Raw genomic sequence first — 22,358 nt, 5'->3', positions numbered from 1 at the left:
TCACAGATAGCGATATCATCTTCAGGAATTCCAGATATGCAGGGAGGCAAAGGAGGATATGCAGAGGTGTACAAGCAGCTATTCAAAGGGGGGGAAATCACACAGCAGGTCTAGCGAATACGAGGAACTGGCTCAGTGCTCTCATAGCACAATGCATCAACTCCCTGTAATGGCACCACATAGTTTTGGCTGCTGCAGAGCCAGAAAGAGGGATGGAAAAGACTGGATTGTGGAGGACAATGCTAAACGGCAACAAAATCAGAGTCCAGTGGTACCTTTAAGACCAACAAAGATTTATTCAAGGCGTGAGCTTTCAAGTGCAAGCACTCTTCCTCAGACTATAACATGTGTGCAATAGAGAGAGTTCACGCAGTGTGGGCCTGCCCCCTTTACTTCAGCCCAGGCTGGTAGCTGACAGGAGCTGCTTTGGGTGAAAATAAACAGAAAGCAACAGAGCTAGCTTACTGACTTATGTGGTCCTGGAACAGCAGAGCACAGCGGCTTATAGAACAAAAGGGTTGAGCTTGCAGAATGCAAAGCCAAAGTGACTCAAGTGGATGCTTGGGGCACCACGACCTGCCAAGGGCATCGCAGAACAAGGCAACAGTGCATGGCTCTGCACAGGCCACTGGTCTGAGCGTACAGGCTTCAATACCAGATAAAATGTGTGCTAGGTTTTGTATATTATTTAGCACCACTGATATCCCACTCATGTTTCTGTACATGGCAGAGAAGCCAGAGTAAGACCAGACAAGGGCCTGCTGGTGAAGGATTCTCTGCCTGGCTGACTGAAGCTCCAGTTGTACAGATCAAGAAGCAAGGATCTGCTCTCAAGCCCCAGAAGCAAGGTGACTTGCAGTACAAGCATTACTCAGGTGACTTGCAGTACAAGAGTTACTCCAATCTAAACAAATCTATTCAGGCCCGAATAACTTTTTGCAGAGGTTCACACGGTTAGTGAATTGTTTAGGCTTCCTGGGAGGAAATCCCATGTCTCTTTAGAAAGAAGCAAGGAGTAAGGGCTGACATCCACACACAAAAAAAGGCCAGGCTTAACTAACTGAGATGATAACCTTTCCTGTAGATTTACGCTGAGTCACATGTGCAAAGGCTTCATTGACCTGTAAAGCAATTCAAAGAAAGAGGCATTCAGGGCTTCTGTGAAGATGGAATACACATCTATTATTGTTGGAATACACAAATATTAGAATACATATCTGTTACACATCTTGTTACAGTTAGGTGGATCGATAACTGGTTGACAGATTGCACCCAAAGGAAACTTGTTAATGGTTTGTCACCCTCTTGGAGAGAAGTGACAAGCGGAGTGCTTCAGGGATTTGACCTGGGCCCTGTGTTGTTCAACATATTCATAAACAATTTGGATGAAGGAATAAAGAAGGTGCTTATTAAATTTGCAGATGATACTAAAGTGGGAGGGGTAGCAAACACCACAGAAGACAGAATTGGGATACAGGATGATCTTGACAAGCTGGAAAACTGAGCTAAAATGAATTTCAACAGTGATAAATGTAAAGTTCTGCGTCATTAAAGGACGGGAGAGACCTGTCTTGGCAGTAGTATATGGAAAAAGGACCTAGGGGTCTTAGTAAAAGGCCATTGTGTTGTTTCTGGAGGGGGTTGATCTGCAGCAGAAGAGCCAGATTCAAGTCCAGTAGCACATTTGAGACCCACAAGTTGTTCAAGGGCATAGGCTTTCAAGAGTCAAACTCTTTTGTCCTATATAAGGAGGAAAATAGATCCTCGAGGACTCCTGACTCAGTTCTTTGCAACAGCTTTCTGATATGTTGGAATATACAAGAATATGTAGTGTGATTGATTCAGAGACATATGAAGAATGTCCTTCAGGGGGCATTGGTGGAAATGTGTATTTAGCATAGTTAACTTAGGAACTTCTTAATGCTTTTCCAATAATCTCCTCCAGAGATTTCCTAAGTTTTGAGCATACTTACTCCCTACTTGACCTCTGAACTGAACGAAGACCAGTCATATTACTAGGACTCTCTCTCCTCTCCTTCTTCCCAACCTTGTTTCTCTTCCCCAAAAAACTATTTTATTCTTTTAGGCAGCCTAGTGCTTCATTGCATACTGTCAACCAGGTGAAGGCTCAGGGATTTTCATTTCCGCTCGAACCTGATGAAGGGAGCTTTCACCTTTGGCCGTTTATACCCCTAACAATCTTATTGGTCTCTAAAGTGTTCCAGGACCCAAAGCTAGTTCTCATCTTGTTTATCGGTTGTTGGTCGCCAGGAGATAAACACAGGACCTGAGGTTGACTCTCACAGAAGACCTCTACAGACACAAGGGATTTCCATCTGGAGAATACAAATTTCCTGCTTCCCTATTCTTGCTGAAGCCCTAAAAGCCCTCCAAAGGGCCACTCCTCTAGGACAAGGGACCATTATGAATAACATAAAGCAGGAAGAATCAGAGGTCTGCAAACAAGAGGAAGGACTTGGAGACAGCTGCCCCTGTCCTTCAGGCCACAGAAATCCCTCTGCTTGATCCAACCCTTATAGATTTGGGGATATGGGATCATAAAGCAGCCCGGCTTGTACAAGGTCAGAGCTCCCCAGAAAGAAAGAGGTCGCCTAAGGGGGATGAACTGACACAAACATCAGTTAAATGTTCCATTTGTTCTTTTCTTGAAGGATATATGGCAATGAAACAGAGAGAGTGGCTAAGGAGGTTGAATATCTGAGCCCATTTGTCCTGATTAACAGAAGGAGGTACACTGGCACTTCTTAAACAAGACAGGAATAGGAACCAGGGTGTTAACTGGGGACAGACAAGTGACAGATGGATCACTGAATGTACCAACTCTTCATGTGAATTGTCAATTACAGACAGTGCAAAAAAACAATTCTGCTGGCACAGAGAAGGCTTTCAATGCCGTCTACTAGAGAGAAAACCAATTTTGATATTTATCCCTTCTTTCCTTTGAATCCCCTCCAAGGAGTTCAGGCTACAGTCCTCTCCTTTGTCCTTGCAACAACCTTCTGAAAGCAGGTTGTTACTCTGAGGGTAACAAGGAAATTATGCCATTCCTCTCTCCCAAAGGTTTCTGCAGCCTGAACGTAACCTCCTTTAGAGCTCCTCCTGCCTTCAAAACAACTAATTCTAGGGGAGAATATATAGTGGCAGACAAATGCTTGAAGGTTAGCACTGGATCTCATGCTCCAGGAATGCAGTCCTCCTTGAATCGTGCTGCTTCTTCACTTGGTGGTGCCTGATACTGACCACTGCCAGGTGTTGGTCTGCCATGTCTCAGATATTCTGTACGTTTTTAAGCATCAGTAGGCACCTGCTTTGATTTCTCTTACAATCTAGATCAGATGTTAGCCTAGGATCTGAAAAACTCAGGCTCAAATCTTCATTCTGTTCCAAAGCTCTCACTAAGAGCCAGTTTGGTCTAGTGGTTAGGAGCATAGACTTCTAATCTGGTGAGCCGGGTTTGATTCTGCACTCCCCTCAAAGCCAGTTGAGTGGCCTTGATGAATTCAATGAAAAGGAACTGCACCCTTGATTTCCAAGTGTTATAGATAAGAGAAAAACGAAATCAGCAGGCCAAAATGATAAGTCTTTCATCCACTCTTATTAGGTGTATAAATCATATAATTTCTGAGTAACCTTAGGCTCGCCACATCACTGAGAAAACTGTTCTGACCAGGCAGTAAGATCAGGGCTCTCTCAGCCTCACTTCCCTCACAGGGTGTCTGTTGTGGGGAGAGGAAAGGGAAGGAGAATGTAAGCTGCTTTGAGAGTCCTTTTGGTAGAGAAAAGTGGCATATAAGAACCAACTCTTCTTCTTCAGTAATATCAGGGCTCTCTCAGCCTCACCTCCCTCACAGGGTGTCTGTTGTGGGGAGAGGAAAGGGAAGGCAACTGTAAGCCGCTTTGAGACTCCTTCAGGTAAAGCAAAGCAGCTTATAAGAAACAACTCTTCTTCTTCTTCCTAAGCTGTTTGGACTTCTACAGGAGGCTGGCAGGACACATCAGGACCATCTGACTAAGGCCCAGCCCCGCAGAAGCAGAACGATGCTGCCAGTATAACACTGCAGCGATGTTGATGACTCACAGTGAACCTTTCTGGAAGCTTACCATGATGAATGTGAATTAGCAACAATGAACATTTCAGACCACTTACTCAGTTGAGACAACTGGGACATTTGCACCTGACAAGCAGAGAAACGGAACAAGCTGCTTTGTACTGAAAAATTAAGAAATGTTCCTGCATGGACATCATCTGTCCTGTCAAGCTGAAGACTGCCTGTGTGTTTCATCGGCATCTGTGAAGTTGTTGCGGAAGAAGGCTGTAACTGAAGCAGAGAACCGCAGAACTTCCGAGAGGCTTTAAGAAGCTCATCCCAACACTACGATGACCAGGGCATGCTAGTTAACACAGCCCTGTAGGGAGGAATAATTGTTCCACCTGCCAGACATTCTTTTATTCTACTGGAAGACTAAATCAAACATTTCAGGAAAAGCATATATGTTCCATATAATATATTTCTGGTAAGGCCTTGGAGGAGGAGTATGTCTCATGGCTTAAGTGCCACTCAGCGCTTAACAACCACTCAGGGTGGTTGTCCTCCTTTTGAGTGCCTCCACCTCCAACCAGCTTGCCTGTCTGTCCAGCAGCCAGCCAATCACCTTCCATCCCCCACCCCTGGCCACCCCCTCCTCCTTCCACTTCCCTCTCAGGCTTGGAGGCTGCAGATCTTTGCTGTACGAGAGCTCCTCCTGCAGATTTGTTCCCTAACAGCTGCCTGCAGCCTTTTCAGGTCCTGGGGGGAGGGAGAGGCTAATCCACAGAGTTCTTCCACCCACTCCAATCTAGTGCCCATTGTATTCCTGAATGCAACAGGCTTGGCCCCTAATAGTAATTAATCCTAATACATTTGAAAGAATACTAGTCTAGCATAGTAAAGGTATAGTAAAGGTAAAGGTATCCCCTGTGCAAGCACCGGGTCATGTCTGACCCTTGGGGTGACGCCCTCCAACGTTTTCATGGCAGACTCAATAAGGGGTGGTTTGCCAGTGCCTTCCCCAGTCATTACCGTTTTACCCCCCAGCAAGCTGGGTACTCATTTTACCGACCTCGGAAGGATGGAAGGCTGAGTCAACCTTGAGCCGGCTGCTGGGATTGAACTCCCAGCCTCATGGGCAAAGCTTTCAGACAGCTGCCTTACCACTCTGCGCTACAAGAGGCTGTTTTTGTCTGGCATACTTCACTCTGAAATGGGGGCGCAAGCAACCACCAGAAATCCAGCATGGTCCTAGTAGGATAAAGTGACCAGATTGTCCCACTTTTGGAGGGACATCTGGGAGCACCTGGCAAATTGTACTTATGTTGAAATTGAAATATATATATTACAATACTATTTTTGCGTTCCATGCATTCTATGAAACTTTTTGTTGCTCCATATAGACCAAATTTTTAATCAAGAACCCCCCCGGTCGGGGTGTGGCTAAAGATGTCGTCCTGAGAGGGTGGCAGGGCATCTGCTCTGCTATCTCTGAAGCCTGACAGGGGTCAATTGTGCAAGCAATTGGCAGAAAAGAGGAGGGGTACGCAAACCCCTCCTCACCTTTCTACCCAGGAAGTTCTTGGGGCCGTCTCCAATCCTTTAGGGAGTATATCTCCCTGGATTATAGGCTGTCAGCGTTCCAGGTCCAGAGGACGACTGCCATTTTCTACCTCGGACTTTCTTTTCTTTCTTTAATCTTAAAGTATCTGCTTCAACCCTACATGATGATTTACCACAAATGAATGCTTTGAACTGAGGGGAGGACATCGGCTGAGTTCCAAAACATCATTTACTGCAAGTATCTCTCGCTTTTTTTTTTTTCTCCGTCTCTCTTCCTGCATCAAAGCCCTTTGTTTCCCCCCTCCTCTTACTCTGCTCTGCCCGAAGCCACCTCGTTAAGAGGCAGGCTAATTCTCCTAACTAAGCAGAAGAAGGACTCAAATCAACTCGAATTAATTGGCAAAAGCTCTTATTGTAATTGTTTTGGTTTTCGAAGATAAGATAAGCTGTGAATGGGAAAATCTCACGAGAACTCTGTGCCAGCACGAGAATCTCTGCCTTCAATACGTCACATGCCTGTACCGGAACATTAGAGGATAAAACAGAGGACCTCTACTGGCCACTTGTAAAATTGTTTGGGGCCGGTTTTTTTTAAAGTCAAAATCATGTCTATGTTAAAAAGATTGGCTCATCTAATAGAGATACAAACCCAAGATTACAAAGTATTTTTAGATGGATTGATCAAAAATATCTCCAAGGAGATCCAAGATGGCAAGGAAGAAGTCTTCAATAGGAATGATGGATCAATAACAGTGACTGATGACAGCTTTAAACAAGGTGGAAAACCAACAGCAGAAGAGAAATCTGAAATTCATATCTTCAAGGAGATCCAAGATGCCAAGGAAGACGTCTTTAACAGGAATAATGGATCAATAACAGTGGCTGATGACAGCTCTAAACAAGGTGGAAAACCAACAGTAGAAGAGAAATCTGAAATTCTGGAGACGGAAAATGGGATGCCGGAGTTCTGCAGCCCAGATAAGGACACCCTTTTTAAAAAGACATACAGCCATCTCAAAGCAACAGTGTACAAAAATCAATCAAAAGAAATATGGATCTGCAGTGAAAGTAATCGATTTAAAGGATCTCTCTGGGGGGAAAATTGTATTGATACTGGAGTCCAGGAGGTGCAACGGCCTCAAGATTTATCAATGCATATTCTGCGGGAAAGAGTACAACTGCGCTTTCTACGCCAAAGGCCAATGGGACAGAATATAATTTTACGGGAACGACAAGATGTAGCAAGCCTCGAGATGAGACCCCCTTAAGAAGACCGAAAGCTCATATTGTTTTATGTTTAATGTTATACTGTATTCTATATTTCCATTTTTATGAAAAAGGGGAAGCAGTGTCTCTTTCTCTCTTGTTTTTTTTTTGTCTCTTTTCTTTTGTAGGCATATAGGTAATATAATCATTAGTGCTGAAAATGTAAAATGGGGTTCCCCCCCCCTTATTTTTTCTTTCTTCTATTAGGGTATTGTCCTAGGACTAAAGCCTACACTGACTTGTAGAAAATGTTTAATGTTAAGCTTTCAACTTAAATCTGAAAATATATCTGTCAGGATGGTTCTTAGAATGGGTCAAGCATAAATTGTTTTGTAGATGTATCAGAACCAAGGATAAGGAGAAGCTATAGAAGACTGAAAGCTTATATTGTTCTATGTTTAATGTTAAGCATTTAATCTAAACCTGGAAATCTTATTATTCTCTGTATTAACAACATATACTGTATCCTACATTGCTATTTTTATGAAAAAGGGGAAGCAGTGCCTTTTTTCTCTCTTGTTTCTTTTTCTTAGTAGGCATATAGGTAATATAATCGTTAGCGTTGGAAATATAAAATGGGGCTTTCCCCCCTTATTATTATTTTTTTTATTGGTGTATTGTTATAGGGCCAAAGCTCATATTGATCTGTAGAAAATGCAAAGCTCTCAACTTATACCTGTCAGGATGGCTCTTAGAATGGGTCAAGTATAAATGGTTTGTAGATGTATCTGTATTAAGGATAAGGAGAAATTATGAAATCCTTTTGTAATTTTTTTTCTTTGTACATCTTTAAGGCAAAGCCCTACTTTCCTCTCCCTTCATCAGGGTATTGATACAGGGCCAAAACTCATACTGTGCTATAAGAAATGTTTAATGTTAAGCATCTAACTCAAACCTAGAAATATCTGCTAGGATAGCTCTTAGATTGTATCAAGCAGTTAATGTGAGGTCTACGATCTCACAAGTAAGTTGATTAATAATAACTTTTCTTTTGTATATCTAAACAGGCCTTTTTTTTTAATGTAGTGGAAATGTGGATGGCTCTTAGACTCATGGCTCTTAGAGTTTTGGGCAAAAGTTTATATCACTGTGGAGTCAATGTGGGGTCGTATATTCTCAAATGATGATTATATTTCTATCTTTATGAAAATAAAAAATCATTATAAAAAAAAAAAAAAAGAACCCCCCCGGTCAATGGTGTCCTGCTTTACCAATCTGGTCATCTTATAGTAGGAGGACTGTACCACATGCTTATGAAACTGGCACTAGAATATCTCCAATGGAGGCAAGTTCATCTACTGGATGGTACAACAACTTTCAGTGACCCACCAGGCATTTCTCAAACCTTCCCATGCTTACCTCCTCCAGTTTGAACACGGCTCCTACGTGAGGTTGGATGCGTCCCTCTTGGCAATACTGAAGAGCAGAAGAGAGTGCAGAGGAAAAGACGGGGAAATCCTGGTTCCTGTACCGACCCCAGTACAGTCCCAGGGCTGAGATGTTCTTCAGAAGCAGCAGGTTGGCTGGGATAGAAGGGATCGTTCCCCCAGCAAAACCAACCACCACAATCCTGCCTTCCCAAGCCAGGCTGAAATTCAGGGGCAGAAGATGAGAGAAAGATTGACATCAGGTTACATCTACTGAGATGCCACATTTGACAACATTTGAAGTTGTGTGCTTATAAGAACATTGCTGTTAAAGGAAGCTGTGGGCTGTGTGTTTAACAGAAAGGAATGCACAAGCCAGACATTCTGGAACACAGGGAACTGATAAGGATTTTTCTTTCTTTGGATATATTTATACCCCACTTTTCTCCCCAAGGGGCATCTGAAGGAGCTTCTTCCATTGTACCCTCACAACAACAACAATCCTGTGAGGTAGATCAGGCTGAAAGACAGTGATTGGTCCAGGGTCACCCAGTGAGTTTCTATTAGGGCTGCCAGGTCACCAGTGGCCACCAGCAGGGGATGGAGAGAGAGAGTGGCTAGCTCCAGGTGGGGAAACCCACAGAGATGTGGGGATGGAACCAAGAGAGGACAGGGACCTCAGTGGGGTACAACGCCATAGAAACAACCCTCTAAAGCATCCATTTTATCCAGGGGAACTGATCTCTGTAGTCTGGAGGTGAGCTATAATTCCAGGGGATTCCCAGGCCCAACTTGGAGACCAGCATCCCCAGTTTCCAGCTTGGTGTAGTGGTTAAGAGTGGTGGCCCCTAAGCTGGAGATACAGTTTTGATTCTCTGCTCCTCCACAAGCAGCCAGCTATGTGACCTGGGACTAGTCACAGTTCTGTTACAGCCATTCTCACAGAGCGGTTATGTCAGAGCTCTCTCAGCCCCGTCTACCACCCAGAGCATCTGTTGTAGGAAGGGAAGGTGACTGTAAGCCACTGAGATGCCTTTGGGCAGTGAAAAGCAGGGTATAAAAACCAACTCTTCTTTCCATAGAAGACATCCAGATTAGGGATATTAAACCGATGGCACTTTGACCATGATATACAGACCTGGGAGTTCTGCTAAAATGGGCAGAGAATACTAAATGGCCAGTTTGCGAGGGAGGAACTTATTCAGAACACACATCCAGATTCAGCGTCTGGTACTAGCTTTGATGGGGGAAACAGACCAAGGAGGCTAAATATGTCCAGAGCCATATGGAAGGGTGGTATAAAAATCTGGATGGATGGATGAATGAATTGAGTTGTCAGCTATGACTGTGCCATGGGAACAAGCTTTCCAGGAGCATGCATGCATGCATGCATGCATGCATGCATGCATGCATGCATGCATGAATGAATGAATGAATGAATGAATGAATGAATGAATGAATGAATGAATGAATGAATGAATGAATGAATGGAGTTGTCAGCCAAGACCATGCCATGGGAATAAGCTTTCCAGGAGAAATTAAACTTGGGCCTGGCTCACCTGTGCAATGCGTCCTTGAAAATGTCTCCTCCAATGGTGTCAACAGCCACATCAACTCCCTGACTGGCTGTGAGTCTTTTCACTTCCTCCCTCAGGCCAGCCCGGCTGTAATTCACACTCTGCACAGCCCCTTTCTGGAGAGCCAGGCTGCATTTGCTGTCACTTCCTGCTGCTGCTATTACCTGTTACAGGGGGAAAGAACCACCAGTGAATATGTTGAGTTGTTCTGCACAGGGTTGCTCTCCTTCTGAAAGAGCCCTAACCTGCAGGATAGCCCAGGCAAGCTCGATCCCATCAGATCTTGGAAGCTATACAGGGTTGACCCTGTCTAGTATTTGGAGGGGAGACCTTCAATGAACTCTAGAGTTATATTGTGGAGGGAGGCAATGGCAAACCACCTCCAAACATCGCTTGCCTGGCTGAAAGACAATCCTCGGATCACCTGACTATGCTACACATTCTATACGATAAACAAATGCCTCTGAATGACCAAGCCAATTTTAGGGATTGGATGAGCACCTGTCAGGAGTATGTGATTTTTAAGTCCCCAAGAAGGTGAGGGGGCTGGACTGCATGGCCCATTGGTCTGCACACATAGGATAATGTGCTTTTAATGTGCTTTGACAGCTGGATTTTTCCGTGCGGAACAGGAAAATCTACTTCTAAAGTGCATTGAAAGTGCATATTGTATGCAGAATAGGCCTCTATGATTCTGATTGTAATGCAGAATTAATTACAGGCAAAAAAAGAACATCGGTAATCATTTTGAAGAGCAAACAAAAACAAAATCAGTAATCCTGGTATCTATGAAGCTTAAAGCAATGGCGGTTGACTCCTGTGAGTCTTGAGTCCATATTACCATCACAATTATTTCCCCCAAGAAGCTCAGCTTAAAAAAAAATGTCCTTTAAAAAGAGATCTTGCGGGGCCTTAAGTTCACCCTGACTGATTGCCTGGACATTGCATACCTTTGCCTTAAGAACATTGCTTGCGACATCCACAGTGGCCAGCCCTGTGGCTCCTGCTGCTGCCGTCACCAAAACTGTCTCTCTGCAACAGACAGAAGCATGACAATGACAAATTAAAACACAGACACAGCTACACAGGAAAAAATACACTTCCTCTAAAGACAAAAACTCTCAACATCAGGGCTGAACAATGAGGGTCCTGGGAGCTCCAGTTTGTCCAGGTTTTGTAATTGGCCTCAGGAGTCTTAATCAAAATGCTTCAGAGTCTTTTGCAACCGTGAAGTCAGTAGTGCGTGATAGACAAGAATGGAAACACTCTTACACTTTCCCGAATCTGAAACTGAATTTGAGAGTCCCACGTACAAGATGTTGAGCGCAACAACTTCTAATTTAGGTGATTCACACTTCGTAGGACCATTGTCTCCTCCCAAGAAATCCTTCCCCCAATTCATGTCAAACTTTTGACATTTTCAGTTTTTAAGGAAAATTCTGATATACAAGACATTCAGATCTACTTTCGCTGTCAAACTGGCATGGAGCAGGGACACCTAAACTTTATTCAGCATTTTCTCATCTGGGATGTCTCAAGACATCACAGGAGGCGATGGTACCGCTTTATTCTGTTTTGGTTTGGCCTCACTTGGAGCACTGTTTCAGTTTTGGGAACTCTAGTTGAAGAGGGATGTAGATTAACTGGAACGTGTCCAGAGGAGGGCAACAAAGATGGTGAGGGGTTTGGAGACCAAGACATATGAAGAAAGGTTGGAGGAGCTTGGTCTGTTTAGCCTGGAAAGGAGCCGAAAGGAGCCGGGGGATCTGATAGAATCATAATGTTGGAAGGGGCCATTCAGGCCATCTAGTCCAACCCCCTGCTCAACGCAGGAACAGCCCAAAGCATCCTAAAGCATCCAAGAAAAGTGTGTATCCAACCTTTGCTTGAAGACTGCCAGTGAGGGAGAGCTCACCAATACCTTCAAGTATTTAAAAGGGTGCCATATAGAGCAGGGGTCGTCAACCCCCAGTCCGCGACCCGGTACCGGGCCACAAAGGCCTCGGTACTGGGCCGCCAGAGGCCGCGCCTGCCTCCCCCCCCCCCCCCCCCCCCGCAGCAAGAAGCTCATCAGGCCGTGGGCGAAGCCAAAGCGGCAATTTCGCTCACGGCCCGGCTAGCTTAATTCTGTGAGAGGGGGGGAAAGAGGCAGGCACGGCCACTAGCACGCCGGTGGATGCAAACACGCATGCGTGGAGCTGCCACGCATGTGCGTTTGTGCCCCCTGCTGGCACAAACGTGCATGTGCGGCAACTCTGCGCATTTGCACACAGCTGCTGCGTTTGTGCAGCGCCTGGGCCGGTCCTCAATCGCAAAAAGGTTGGGGACTGCTGATATAGAGGATGGAGCAGAGTTGTTCTCTCTTGCCCCGGAGGGATGGACCAGAACCAATGGGTTGAAATTAATTCAAAAGAAATTCTGTCTAAACATCCAGAAGAAGTTCCTGATAGTTAGAGCGGTTCCTCAGTGGAACAGGCTTCCTCGGGAGGTGGTGAGTTCTCCATCTTTGGAAATTTTTAAACAGAGGCTGGATAGCCATCTGACGGAGAGGCTGATTCTGTGAAGGCTCAAGGGAGTGGCAGGTTACAGTGGATGAGCGATTGGGTTGTGAGTGTCCTGCATAGTGCAGGGGGTTGGACTAGATGACCTATGAACTCCCTTCCAACTCTATTATTCTATGATTCTAAGACACACGATCTGCCTCCTACTCAACAGAATGTGTTGACCACTCTGAAAAAGGCTTAATCAGGATAACTGAGGTGCCCCCCGTCACTCACCCTGCCCGTGTGCACGCTCTGTGCTCAAGGGCCAAGATGGCTGTTCCATAACAGACAGGCAGTGTTGCAGCCTCTTCATAAGGAACTCCCCGTGGGATTTTCCAGAGCAGCTTCATCAAAGAAATAAAAATAATTAATCTCAGATTGAGGGAGGGACGATGATTCCGTTACAGAGGCCCTTCCAAAGCGCAGTGAACAATACTTTGCATTAATCTATTAGGCTCTTTGACCACCTTCAGTTGTGCATAGACTCAAGGTGGTTTACAATATTTAAAAACACAACTTCGTGAAACCATTTAAAAGGTAACAAGATGGTATGCCTCAAAAAAGGGTATCAAAGGCAATCAATAAATTCTCTCCATGTAGATTAACATTGCGCTTTGTCACGATTAATTGGTAAAAACAGAATTGGGGCAATGGGATATGCACCTGTCAGGGCAAGGTAATGTTGAGGTTGACAGAATTAAGATAGGAGATGATAGTGCACCTGAATTTTCTCTAGCTATTGCAAAGGACTTGGTTAAACCAGCTTTTGGCCAATAATCACAGACTTGGTAGTGTCTTGAGGAAGAAGTTCATGATCCAAATCACTAATCCTCCAGGTTTCATAACCAGAAAGGATCACAGAGGGTAGCTTAATACAACAATCATTGTTCCTTTGCTGAGATACTCCTCTGACACAGGCTTTCTCAACAGGCCTGGGACCGTTTCCCAAAGGGGTGGGAGTTCATTTTTAATATTTTTAAAAATTTGTTAAACATTTACCAAAGCATATGACCATATATGGTCATGTCAACCCGCCACCCACCTCCCCAAATGGCCAATGAGGGTCCTGGAGAGGGTGGGAAGGGGAGGAGCCTCAGGTGGGCATGTACAAAACTATGCTTCCCAACCACATTCTGCACAATCCCGCCATTTCTGGGGTTTGTTGAAGCCTGAAGAATGTTTCAGGGGTTTCTCAATGGTAAAAAAGTTGAGAAAGGCTGCTCTAGCATCATAATTTGCCACATCCCTAGCCTTCTGTGTGTGTGTGTGTGTGTGTGTGTGTGAGCGTGCGCATGCATATATGTGAGGGAAAGAGAGCTTGTCATCTTGTAAGAAGAGAACCAGGGAATCTGGCCCAATGCAATGCTTACTATGGTTAACTGTGGTTAACTGTGGTCACTGGCAGTCTTCAAGCAAGGGTTGGATACACACTTCTCTTGGATGCTTTAGGATGCTTAGGGCTGATCCTGCGTTGAGCAGCGTGTTGGGCTAGATGGCCTGTATGGCCTCTTCCAACTCTATGATTCTATGATTCTAATGCAAATCAGGGCTTTTAACTTCAAACCATGCTTCCATACTCTGAACGACAGACAACGCTTTTGAGCGTTCCATTCGTAGAGAACTGCAGAAGGAACCACAATGCATTGGGAAATATTCTGACAGTGTCTCCTCACAGGCAACAACCCTTTCTTTAAGAAGATCTGTGGGATTTCCATTCTTACACAACTTGGAATTACAAGAATTTGTAAGAGGAAGTGTGACACCTCCTTCTTTGAAGACTATTTTAAACTTATTTCTCATTCTGGCTGCAGTGTGTGTTTGTGTATGTGCGTGTGTGTAGGAGGGGGAGGTTCACTGAATTTGCACAAGGGAAATGAGGACACTGTGGGCTTTGTTCCCAAGCTGCAGTTCCCACATCCCCTTTGGGATTTCTCCCCAGTTACTGGGCGGCCGAAAGAGGGAGTTGTGCTGCCTTTATACAACTCTCATAGCAGGCAGTGTAGTGTGGCAGAGGAGTCCAAAGAGAAAACTGCCCAGCCACTCACTCGATTTAGTATAACTACTTATGAAAAAGACATTTTTTAAAAGGAAACCTGCTACTCAGTTCCCTAGTGGGAGGACTTTTCAATCCATCACAAATGCTTTGATCAACGGATCAGCTACATGAGGACAGAATGTTCCTTCTGCCTTTGTTTTGCTGAAGGCACTTACCTTTTGATCAGCAATATACTCCTCGGCTAGAGCTTTGGTGCTGGCCACGCCAATCACACGATCTCCCTGTCAAGGTGATCATCAGAAAGCCATTAAGATAAGGAGAGGACCCATCACTGCCCAATCTTGTGAGATACTGAGGTTTCCTGGCAGAAGGCTTTCAAGTATCAGCCATGCTGGATTGGGCATATTTGGCCCCAGGAATCCATACAGACATGGGGCCAGTCCTTGTGCTCATCAAAGCCAGTTTCTAATATAGACCAGAGCAGGAAACAAAATCCAGGACAAACAAACCTATACTAATTAAGAAAGGGAAGGTTCTTCCTGATGGTACCTCTTAGCACCACATCCCATTTATGCCTGGATTAAATCAGCACCGCAAAAAGCTGTGAACTGGAGGAGGAGGAGGAAGAAGAGGAAGACGACGATTGTTTTTATACCCCACTTTTCACTGCCCGAAGGTGTCTCAAAGTGGCCTACAACTGCCTTCCCTTCCTCTCCCCGCAACAGATGAGGTAGGAAGTGAGGCTAAGAGCTCTGACAGGACTGCTCGGTCAGAACAGCACTATCAGGGCTGTGATAAGCCTAAGGTCATTCAGCTGGCTACATGTGGAGGAGTGGAAACTTGAAGCCAGATTAGAAGCCGCCACTCTTATCCCCTACACCAGAGGTAGACAACCTGCGGTCCTCCCGATGTCCATTGACTACAATTCCCATGAGCCCCTGCGAGCAACCATTGGCAGGGGCTCATGGGAATTGTAGTCCATGGACATCTGGAGGCCCATAGGTTGACTACCCCTGCCCTACACCATACTGGCTCCAGCTGCAAAAACTTAATGGCAACTTAAGTGTTTCAAAGAGGGAGGGCAGCAATGTCTGCCTATTCCCCCCTTTCAAATGCAAACCCCAAATTGATGCTCTTCCTGAGTTTCTCCTGACACACAGGAGCAACATTTACAGGGAAGGAAGGAAACCCTTCTTAATCTCCATAGATTGTTGGTTACCGCCCAGGGTGTACAGGTTAAGAGCGGTGGACACTAATTTGGAGAAATGAGCTTGATTCCTCTGCATGAACCCTGATAGGTGACCTTGCGCCTGTCACAGTTCTCTCAGAACTCTCTCAGCCCCAACTATCTCACTAGGTGCCTGTTGAGGGGAGAGGAAGGGAAGGAGATTGCACACCACTTTGAAACCCTTTAAAGTAGAGAAAAATGGGGTATAAAAAACAACTCTTCTTCTACAGCCCTGTTGTTTTTTCTTCCAACAACACAAACTAAAGCTCTTCGCATACCAATAAGCAACTGTATCTATGGCTCCTAGTTTCCTCTCTGCCTATTTGCTGGGCACAAGTCACTCCCCACTTTCAGCCCTGGTGGGGAGGTCTTACCTCCTTCACACTGCTCACATCTGCTCCACACTCCATCACATCCCCCGAAAATTCCATTCCTGGAAGAGAAGATCACAGATGTGTATTTGCTGTATGCATTGACCAGCCACTCCTGCACTTGTAGAGGGCATCGATCTACAGATTGGTCATATGAAATCCATGAGCAAACATGGGCTAGCTAATTAAAAAATAATCTCCCTGTCCTTCGGGCATTGATCTCACAAATGGCCGTATATCCCCATGGTGCCTGTTACGGTATCTCATGCAGCACAAACATTTTGAGGATAAAGATTAATGCCGAAGTGGCCAGAAGGGGTCCCGAAACATGAGTGGGTTGGGGTGTTTTGTTTTTAGACATGTATGGCAGGATAAAAGGTAAAGGTATCCCCTGTGCAAGCACCGAGTCATGTCTGGGGTGATGCCCTCCAGCGTTTTCATAGCAGACTCAATATGGGGTGGTTTGCCATTCCCTTCCCCAGTCATTACCATTTACCCCCCCAGCAAGCTGGGTACTCATTTTACGGAAGGATGGAAGGCTGAGTCAACCTTGAGCCGGCTGCTGGGATTGAACTCCCAGCCTCATGGGCAGAGCTTTCAGACTTCATGTCAGCTGCCTTACCACTCTGTGCCACAAGGGGCTCTATGGCAGGATAGCAATGCCTATTTGTGCTGGTATTGCTGAATGAGACAGCTGTGTGCTCCACTTGTGGTTATATAGCATGTTAAGCATTCAGAAAAGGAGACAATATCACATATTGTTTTTGTACTTTATTTCTTTCATTGTCCCCTAAATTGGAGAGCCAGTATGGTGTAGTAGTTGTAGCACTGGATTAGGACCTGGGAGACTCCATTTTGAATCCTCATTCACCTGTGAAAACTTGCTGACTGACCTCTGGTCAGTCAGGTACACTAGTTTAATCACCCCCAGGTTTGTTTCAAGGTTAAAGTAGATGCTAGAAGAGTGGCATAAATTGTTTTGGGTCCCCACTGACAGGAAAGATGGGATTTAAATTTGAGGAAAGATGGGAAGTTTATTCATCATCATGCATCCTTTAATGGCATATATGGAAAGTTTATTATGAAACCAGAAGTTAAATTTCCAATGAGAAACAATTTAAAATAATTTATAATTTCATGAAGAATTACAAGTTGAATTATAAGGATCTAAATCTTTTATCATTTCCTTCTTAACATGTGACATGAATTATTGTTTTGAACGTTGGTATAATAATTTTTTTGATTATCATTTAAACGTTAATATGTTACAGTCGAGATCTAGAAATAATCAGATGTTTAATGGAATAAGTTGTAATAATGAAAAGTATTAATGTAGTGGTAAACGTAACTCTAAACCTCTTGTTAAATATTATTATTGTTAAGATTTAGATGAGGAAGAGATGGGGAGAATTTCATTAAGATTTAAATGAGAAGGAGATGAGGAAAATCTAGCTGCTTATTAATCTATTCTTTTTTATTATATCACATGATGTATAATAGTCCTTAATTTCCTAAAATAAAACTAAAGATAAAAATAAATAAATCATAGATTCTTCTCTTTTCCATCAATCTCTAGCTTGAACTACAAGGACAATGCTTTCAAGTGGAGCCTGATATGGCTATTGTTTTTTTCTTAACTTACGAATGCTCCCCGTAACAATACCTGTGGTTCTCAAATGTTTTAAAGAGCCTACCAACCTGGGGTGAATGGAAGGGAATGTTTTTCTTGGTAAAGGCCTTGACAAGCCAGTATATCGGCAAAATTTACTCCACAGCAGCGGACACGAATCCTGACCTGAAAGACAGTATGGATCATCACAGTTCCTCAGACAGGCAAACTTAAAAAAAGGGTTTTGCTTCCAAGAAAGAGACAGCTTGAAAGAAAGATGCAATTCATCTTGGTCCAGTTCCCCTGCTAAAACCAGGATCTCCTGTGCAGTTAGTCTGTTCCCCTGTGCAATCCTAAACACAGTTACATGCTTCTGCATCCAGTGAAAGCATAAACTCAGCTGTACAATAGCTACTCATGGGGTTGCCAGCAGGCCTGGGCTAAAGGTCCTGTCCCTTTTAATGGGAACTTAATGTGTAGAAAATAGGATTTTCCTGGCAGGGAGAAAACAATGTCTCCTGGTAAATAACATCCCATTAAGCCCCAATTAAGGGGATAGGACCATTTTTTTCTCCAGGCAGTTGGCAGCCTTAGCTAATCAGCTGGTTGGTTGTGATAAGAATAATTTCCAACAAGCGCCTCTTAGTGAGTGCCTCCCTCCTTCTCCCTTTCTTCCTCCACGCATGGAGAGGATGCGTTCCCGGCACAGCTCTTGGCTGGTCAGGGCCAGGCTGCTCTTTGGTGCTGACTGGCTTAATTGGACAAGTGTTGTTTGAATTTCTGTTGGGGTTCAGTGCTTTTATCCCCTTCAAATCCCCTCTTCATTGCCCAGGAGAAGAGGCAATGCTTCTGAGGGAGTGCAGATTGCCTTTCCCTGGCATTTGCATTCTCCTGTGCGATTGTTTTAAAATGGGGGGGGGGGGGGGTTTGCACACCACCATCATCATGCTGAAGATACGAGGGTCTTGTCCCCTTCTTTCCCTGAGAGGCAAAATCCATGGAATGCTGACTGCCTTTCCCTTGTACCCCCTAGCAATGTACTCCTGTGAGCAAGTGTTCAAAAAGGCTCTGGATTTTGATGCAATAATTCAGAGCAAAAGGTGTTTGTGATCCAAGAATGTTAAATGAAGGAAATACCGTAGGACTTTTAATGGTTTAAGCATGTTTGTATTTTGAATAAAAAAGAATACTGTTAACTGGGTTTGCCGGTGTCCTTTATAAAGTTTATATTTCTGGTGTCTGGAATTACATTTTATGGTACACATAGCCTGGACTAATAAAGTGATGTTTATGTCAGATCTAGCACACGTAACAAATGAGTTCAACACCCTGCCTTAGAGTGTGAATCAAAACATGTGCATATTGGGGCCAGATATGGAAAGAGGAGATGTTTGTACAGATTTACAGAAAACTTCCAATTTTTTAAATAATGTGGTATAGGGGAATGAGAGAAATAATTAATGTCTTCTCCTTGTCAACAGACAGTGACAGTTCAGGATGATAACCCTCAAATCTACACATCCACTGCCTTGTGACCCCCCTCCCCCCCCGCTTCTATCTCTGAATCTACAGAAGTATCTTTTTTCTTCTTCTTTAAGGACATCAGAAGTAATGCCACTTTTTACCTCATGAGGCTGCAGAGAAGATGATGGGACATCCCTTACAACCAGTGGTTTTGTCAGCTCCATACAAAGAACGGCCCGATAGGCCCTTCGGGGCTGCAAGAGGCTGAAGCCACTTAGAGAGGGGGGAGCGAGTGAGTCTTGGCCAAAAACATACTTCCTAAAACACAACAGAACATAGCAATGTTATAGCATCCTGCATTCCTGACCTTAGTTTTAAATAAAATGCCTTGCAAGATCTGCAGCGTGCATGATTGAGCAGAATATAAAGCGTGTCCTGCAGGGGGCATTAGAGAGCTGCATATTTAGCATAGTTAGAACAAGAACTTCCTGGTATTTTTTCCAGTTCTCTCCTTCAGTGTCCTGACTGGCTGCATGGGAGACTTCTTGCTCCTCTGAGCGTACACTTCCTCCCAGCTTGCTGCCTCAACCAACAGAATGAATAACACAATACTTGCAGACAACAGTTAGATAGACAGTTAGGACTCTCTTCTCTCCTCTTTCTATATATAGTTGTTTCTCTTTACAATAAGCAGCCATCCCTCATAGAAAATTCAAACTCTGCCAACACATTGAACAATTTGCCTGCAGGCTTTTAAGTGGCCCAAGTCTCACTTGACCTGATGACGACCTAATGTATCCCAACCAAGGTTAGGGATAGGGTTGTGCGCTTTGGCCGCTCTGCGCTTGCAGGCGGGCGCCGGGTCGTGTGCCACCACTGGCACTGCCCCTCCCCCTGCATTGTTTCGGGTGTGAATGGCCGCTGCGCACAACCCTAGTTAGGGGTGTTCCACTCTCCTTCCTTCTACCACATTGAGTTTTTCCCATCTTTTCCTGAGTTAGCTTTAAAAAGGGTACAGCACTGCATCCTCACCAAAGCAATATTCATTCCCCAAAGCTGGAATTTGTAAAGAGTTTCTAACCCTGCTTCTATGGCTACCCGTGGTTCACAGTCTAATGCCATGCCACAGTTAATGCTAACCAGGGAGATGATGAACTGTATGTTTTTGTGGCAAGGGCAGGAGGGAGCCACAGAGTCCCCTGGCAAACGAGATTCCAACTGTGCTCAGGCCATTGCAGGTAGGCATTAACCATGAATTTGGAAAAACAGGCAATGAGCATGTAAAGTTCTGAACCACCCAAAAAATCCCTTATGAGACCATGTGGTGCTAAGACACTCCATAATCATTAACTTCTGCTGTCTGTAAAGTCACTGGGTTGAAACTTAACAAAGTTTTTCATCTAGAAAAAAAGACGACCTCTGACCTGTCTCAAAGTCTCTCTGTGTGAACAATCTTTTCCTAGATTCTCCCTGAGGCTCTTTCTGGGCAAGCACTATACTCCTACTGTCTTACTTTTAACAGGACTTATCTATTTAGAAATGCACAACAAAAAGATGCATGGACCACTTCCTTCCCCCATCTCCCCCAGCTACTTCCACAAATCTTCAGGAATTTCCCTACCTTGAGCTGGAAATCCTATTCCCCCATCCCTCACCAATAACAAGGAGGAATTTGGCAACCTGGTTCCAAAATATACAGGATAGCAACACAATAGCATGTATTTGAAGTAGAACCATAGTGAGTGCTAGCCTCACCCAAGTTTCTCTTGAATCATGGCTCACAAGCTAGGAACATACTGTTCCTAGGGGCCCTTTTATGACTGGGAATGAGGGAAAGGGGACACTTTTTCTCAGTGCTCCTCCAGCAAGACACTTCCTGTGTATAAACAGCTACACAACCCAGAGCTGTGTCTGAGCATAGCTGGGAATCCTGCAAGGCAGAGGGGTTACTCTTATCCAAGCCTCTTTTGAGAGGCATATCTGCTTAAAGAATACCCCACTGGAGAGAAAAGTGAGATATAACTGAAAACAAAGCAAAAAAAATGCTCTTCCATTCAAAAGGTAAGACCCTCAGAAGAGCCTTGCTGGATCAGACTATCGGTTCATCTAGTTCAGCATCCTGCCTCACCCTGTGGCCCACCAGTTCCTCTGGCACTCCAGTTCAGGGATTTAGCACCTCTGAATGTGGGGGTTTCCTTTAGTCACCACTGCCAATAGTCACCGATAGACTTATCAGCTATGAAGTTCCCTATGTTATAAAATCTATAAAGGCAGCAAGAGAGGTTCTGCAGGGCTAGCTTCCTCCCTGACAGGGAATTTACTCAAGAAGAGTTGGGCTTTATATCCCACTTTTCACTACCCAAAGGAGTCTCCAAGCAGCTTGAACTCACCTTCCCTTCCTCTCCCCACAACTGACACCCTGTGAGGTAGGTAGGGCTGAGAGAGCTCTAAGAGAACAGTGACCGGCCCAAAGTCACCCAGCTGGCTCCATGTGGGGAATCAACCCCTGCTCTACAGATTAGAAGAGCTGAGTTTTTTTTATACTCCACTTTTCACTACCTGAAACATCCGCCAAGCGCCTTACAATCAGAGTCCAGTAGCACCTTTAAGACCAACCAAGATTTAGTCAGGATTATTCAGTCAGACGAAAGCTCACGCCCTGAATAAATCTTGGTTGCTCTTAAAGGCGCTACTGGACTCTGCTTTTATTGTGCTACTTCAGACCAACACGGCGACCCACTTGAATTTCCCCACAACAGACACCTAGGTGACGCTGAGAGAACTGAGACAGGCCCAAGGTCACCCAGCAGGCTGCAAGTGGAGGAGGAGCGGGGAATCACAGAAGGTTCTGCAGATCAGAGGCCGCCCCTCTTGACCGTATACCCCCCAAGGCGGCTCTCAAGAGAGGCGGCCTTGGAACCAATCCCTCCCTCCTCGTCGTCCCTTCCCTGAGTTTACAGGTGCAGACCAAGGCGGGACGCGGCGGGAAGAGGCAGCCAAGGGCTTGGCAAGAAGCCGGCGACGGGGGCAGCCAAGCCAAGCCAAGCCAAGCGGGCGGGAGGTAGCTGGGCCTGGGGGCGCACCTGCAGTTCTCCACCCGGGAGGCGCTCCTGGCGCGCCAACCCCAGCGCAGCCCGGCCGACCCGCCGGCTCTCGCCATGCCTCCCGGAGCAAACAAACCGGCCCTTCTCGCCTTCGTCCCCGAGGGAAGCCCCGCCTGCAGAAGGACGGAAGGAAATGCTCGCTCTGCCCCCCTGCCCCGCACGCCCGCCCGCCCGCTTCTCCGAAAGGGGAAGGCTGTGCTGGGCTGGATCCCGGCAGGGCG

At 45.2% G+C, this 22,358-nt stretch overlaps 1 protein-coding gene across 1 annotated transcript; it reads right to left on the bottom strand.

Annotated features, from left to right (window-relative positions):
* Window positions 1-276: 276 nt before the first annotated feature.
* Window positions 277-22,274, bottom strand: LOC143835201 (quinone oxidoreductase-like protein 2). The gene is made up of 10 exons (XM_077332500.1): window positions 22,117-22,274; window positions 19,195-19,351; window positions 17,659-17,755; window positions 15,964-16,022; window positions 14,577-14,642; window positions 12,600-12,709; window positions 10,773-10,854; window positions 9,805-9,986; window positions 8,238-8,466; window positions 277-1,121 (listed from the first exon to the last, which is right to left on the bottom strand). The coding sequence occupies exons 1-10, from the start codon at window positions 22,191-22,193 to the stop codon at window positions 1,053-1,055; spliced, it is 1,128 nt and encodes a 375-aa protein (XP_077188615.1). The 5' UTR covers window positions 22,194-22,274; the 3' UTR covers window positions 277-1,052.
* Between the last annotated feature and the right edge of the window lie 84 nt (window positions 22,275-22,358).

This window comes from Paroedura picta, chromosome 4 (genome assembly GCF_049243985.1).
Source record: "Paroedura picta isolate Pp20150507F chromosome 4, Ppicta_v3.0, whole genome shotgun sequence".
NCBI lineage: Eukaryota > Metazoa > Chordata > Lepidosauria > Squamata > Gekkonidae > Paroedura > Paroedura picta.
Note: the sequence above shows the minus strand (reverse complement) of the source record. Positions and strands in the feature narration are given on the sequence as shown.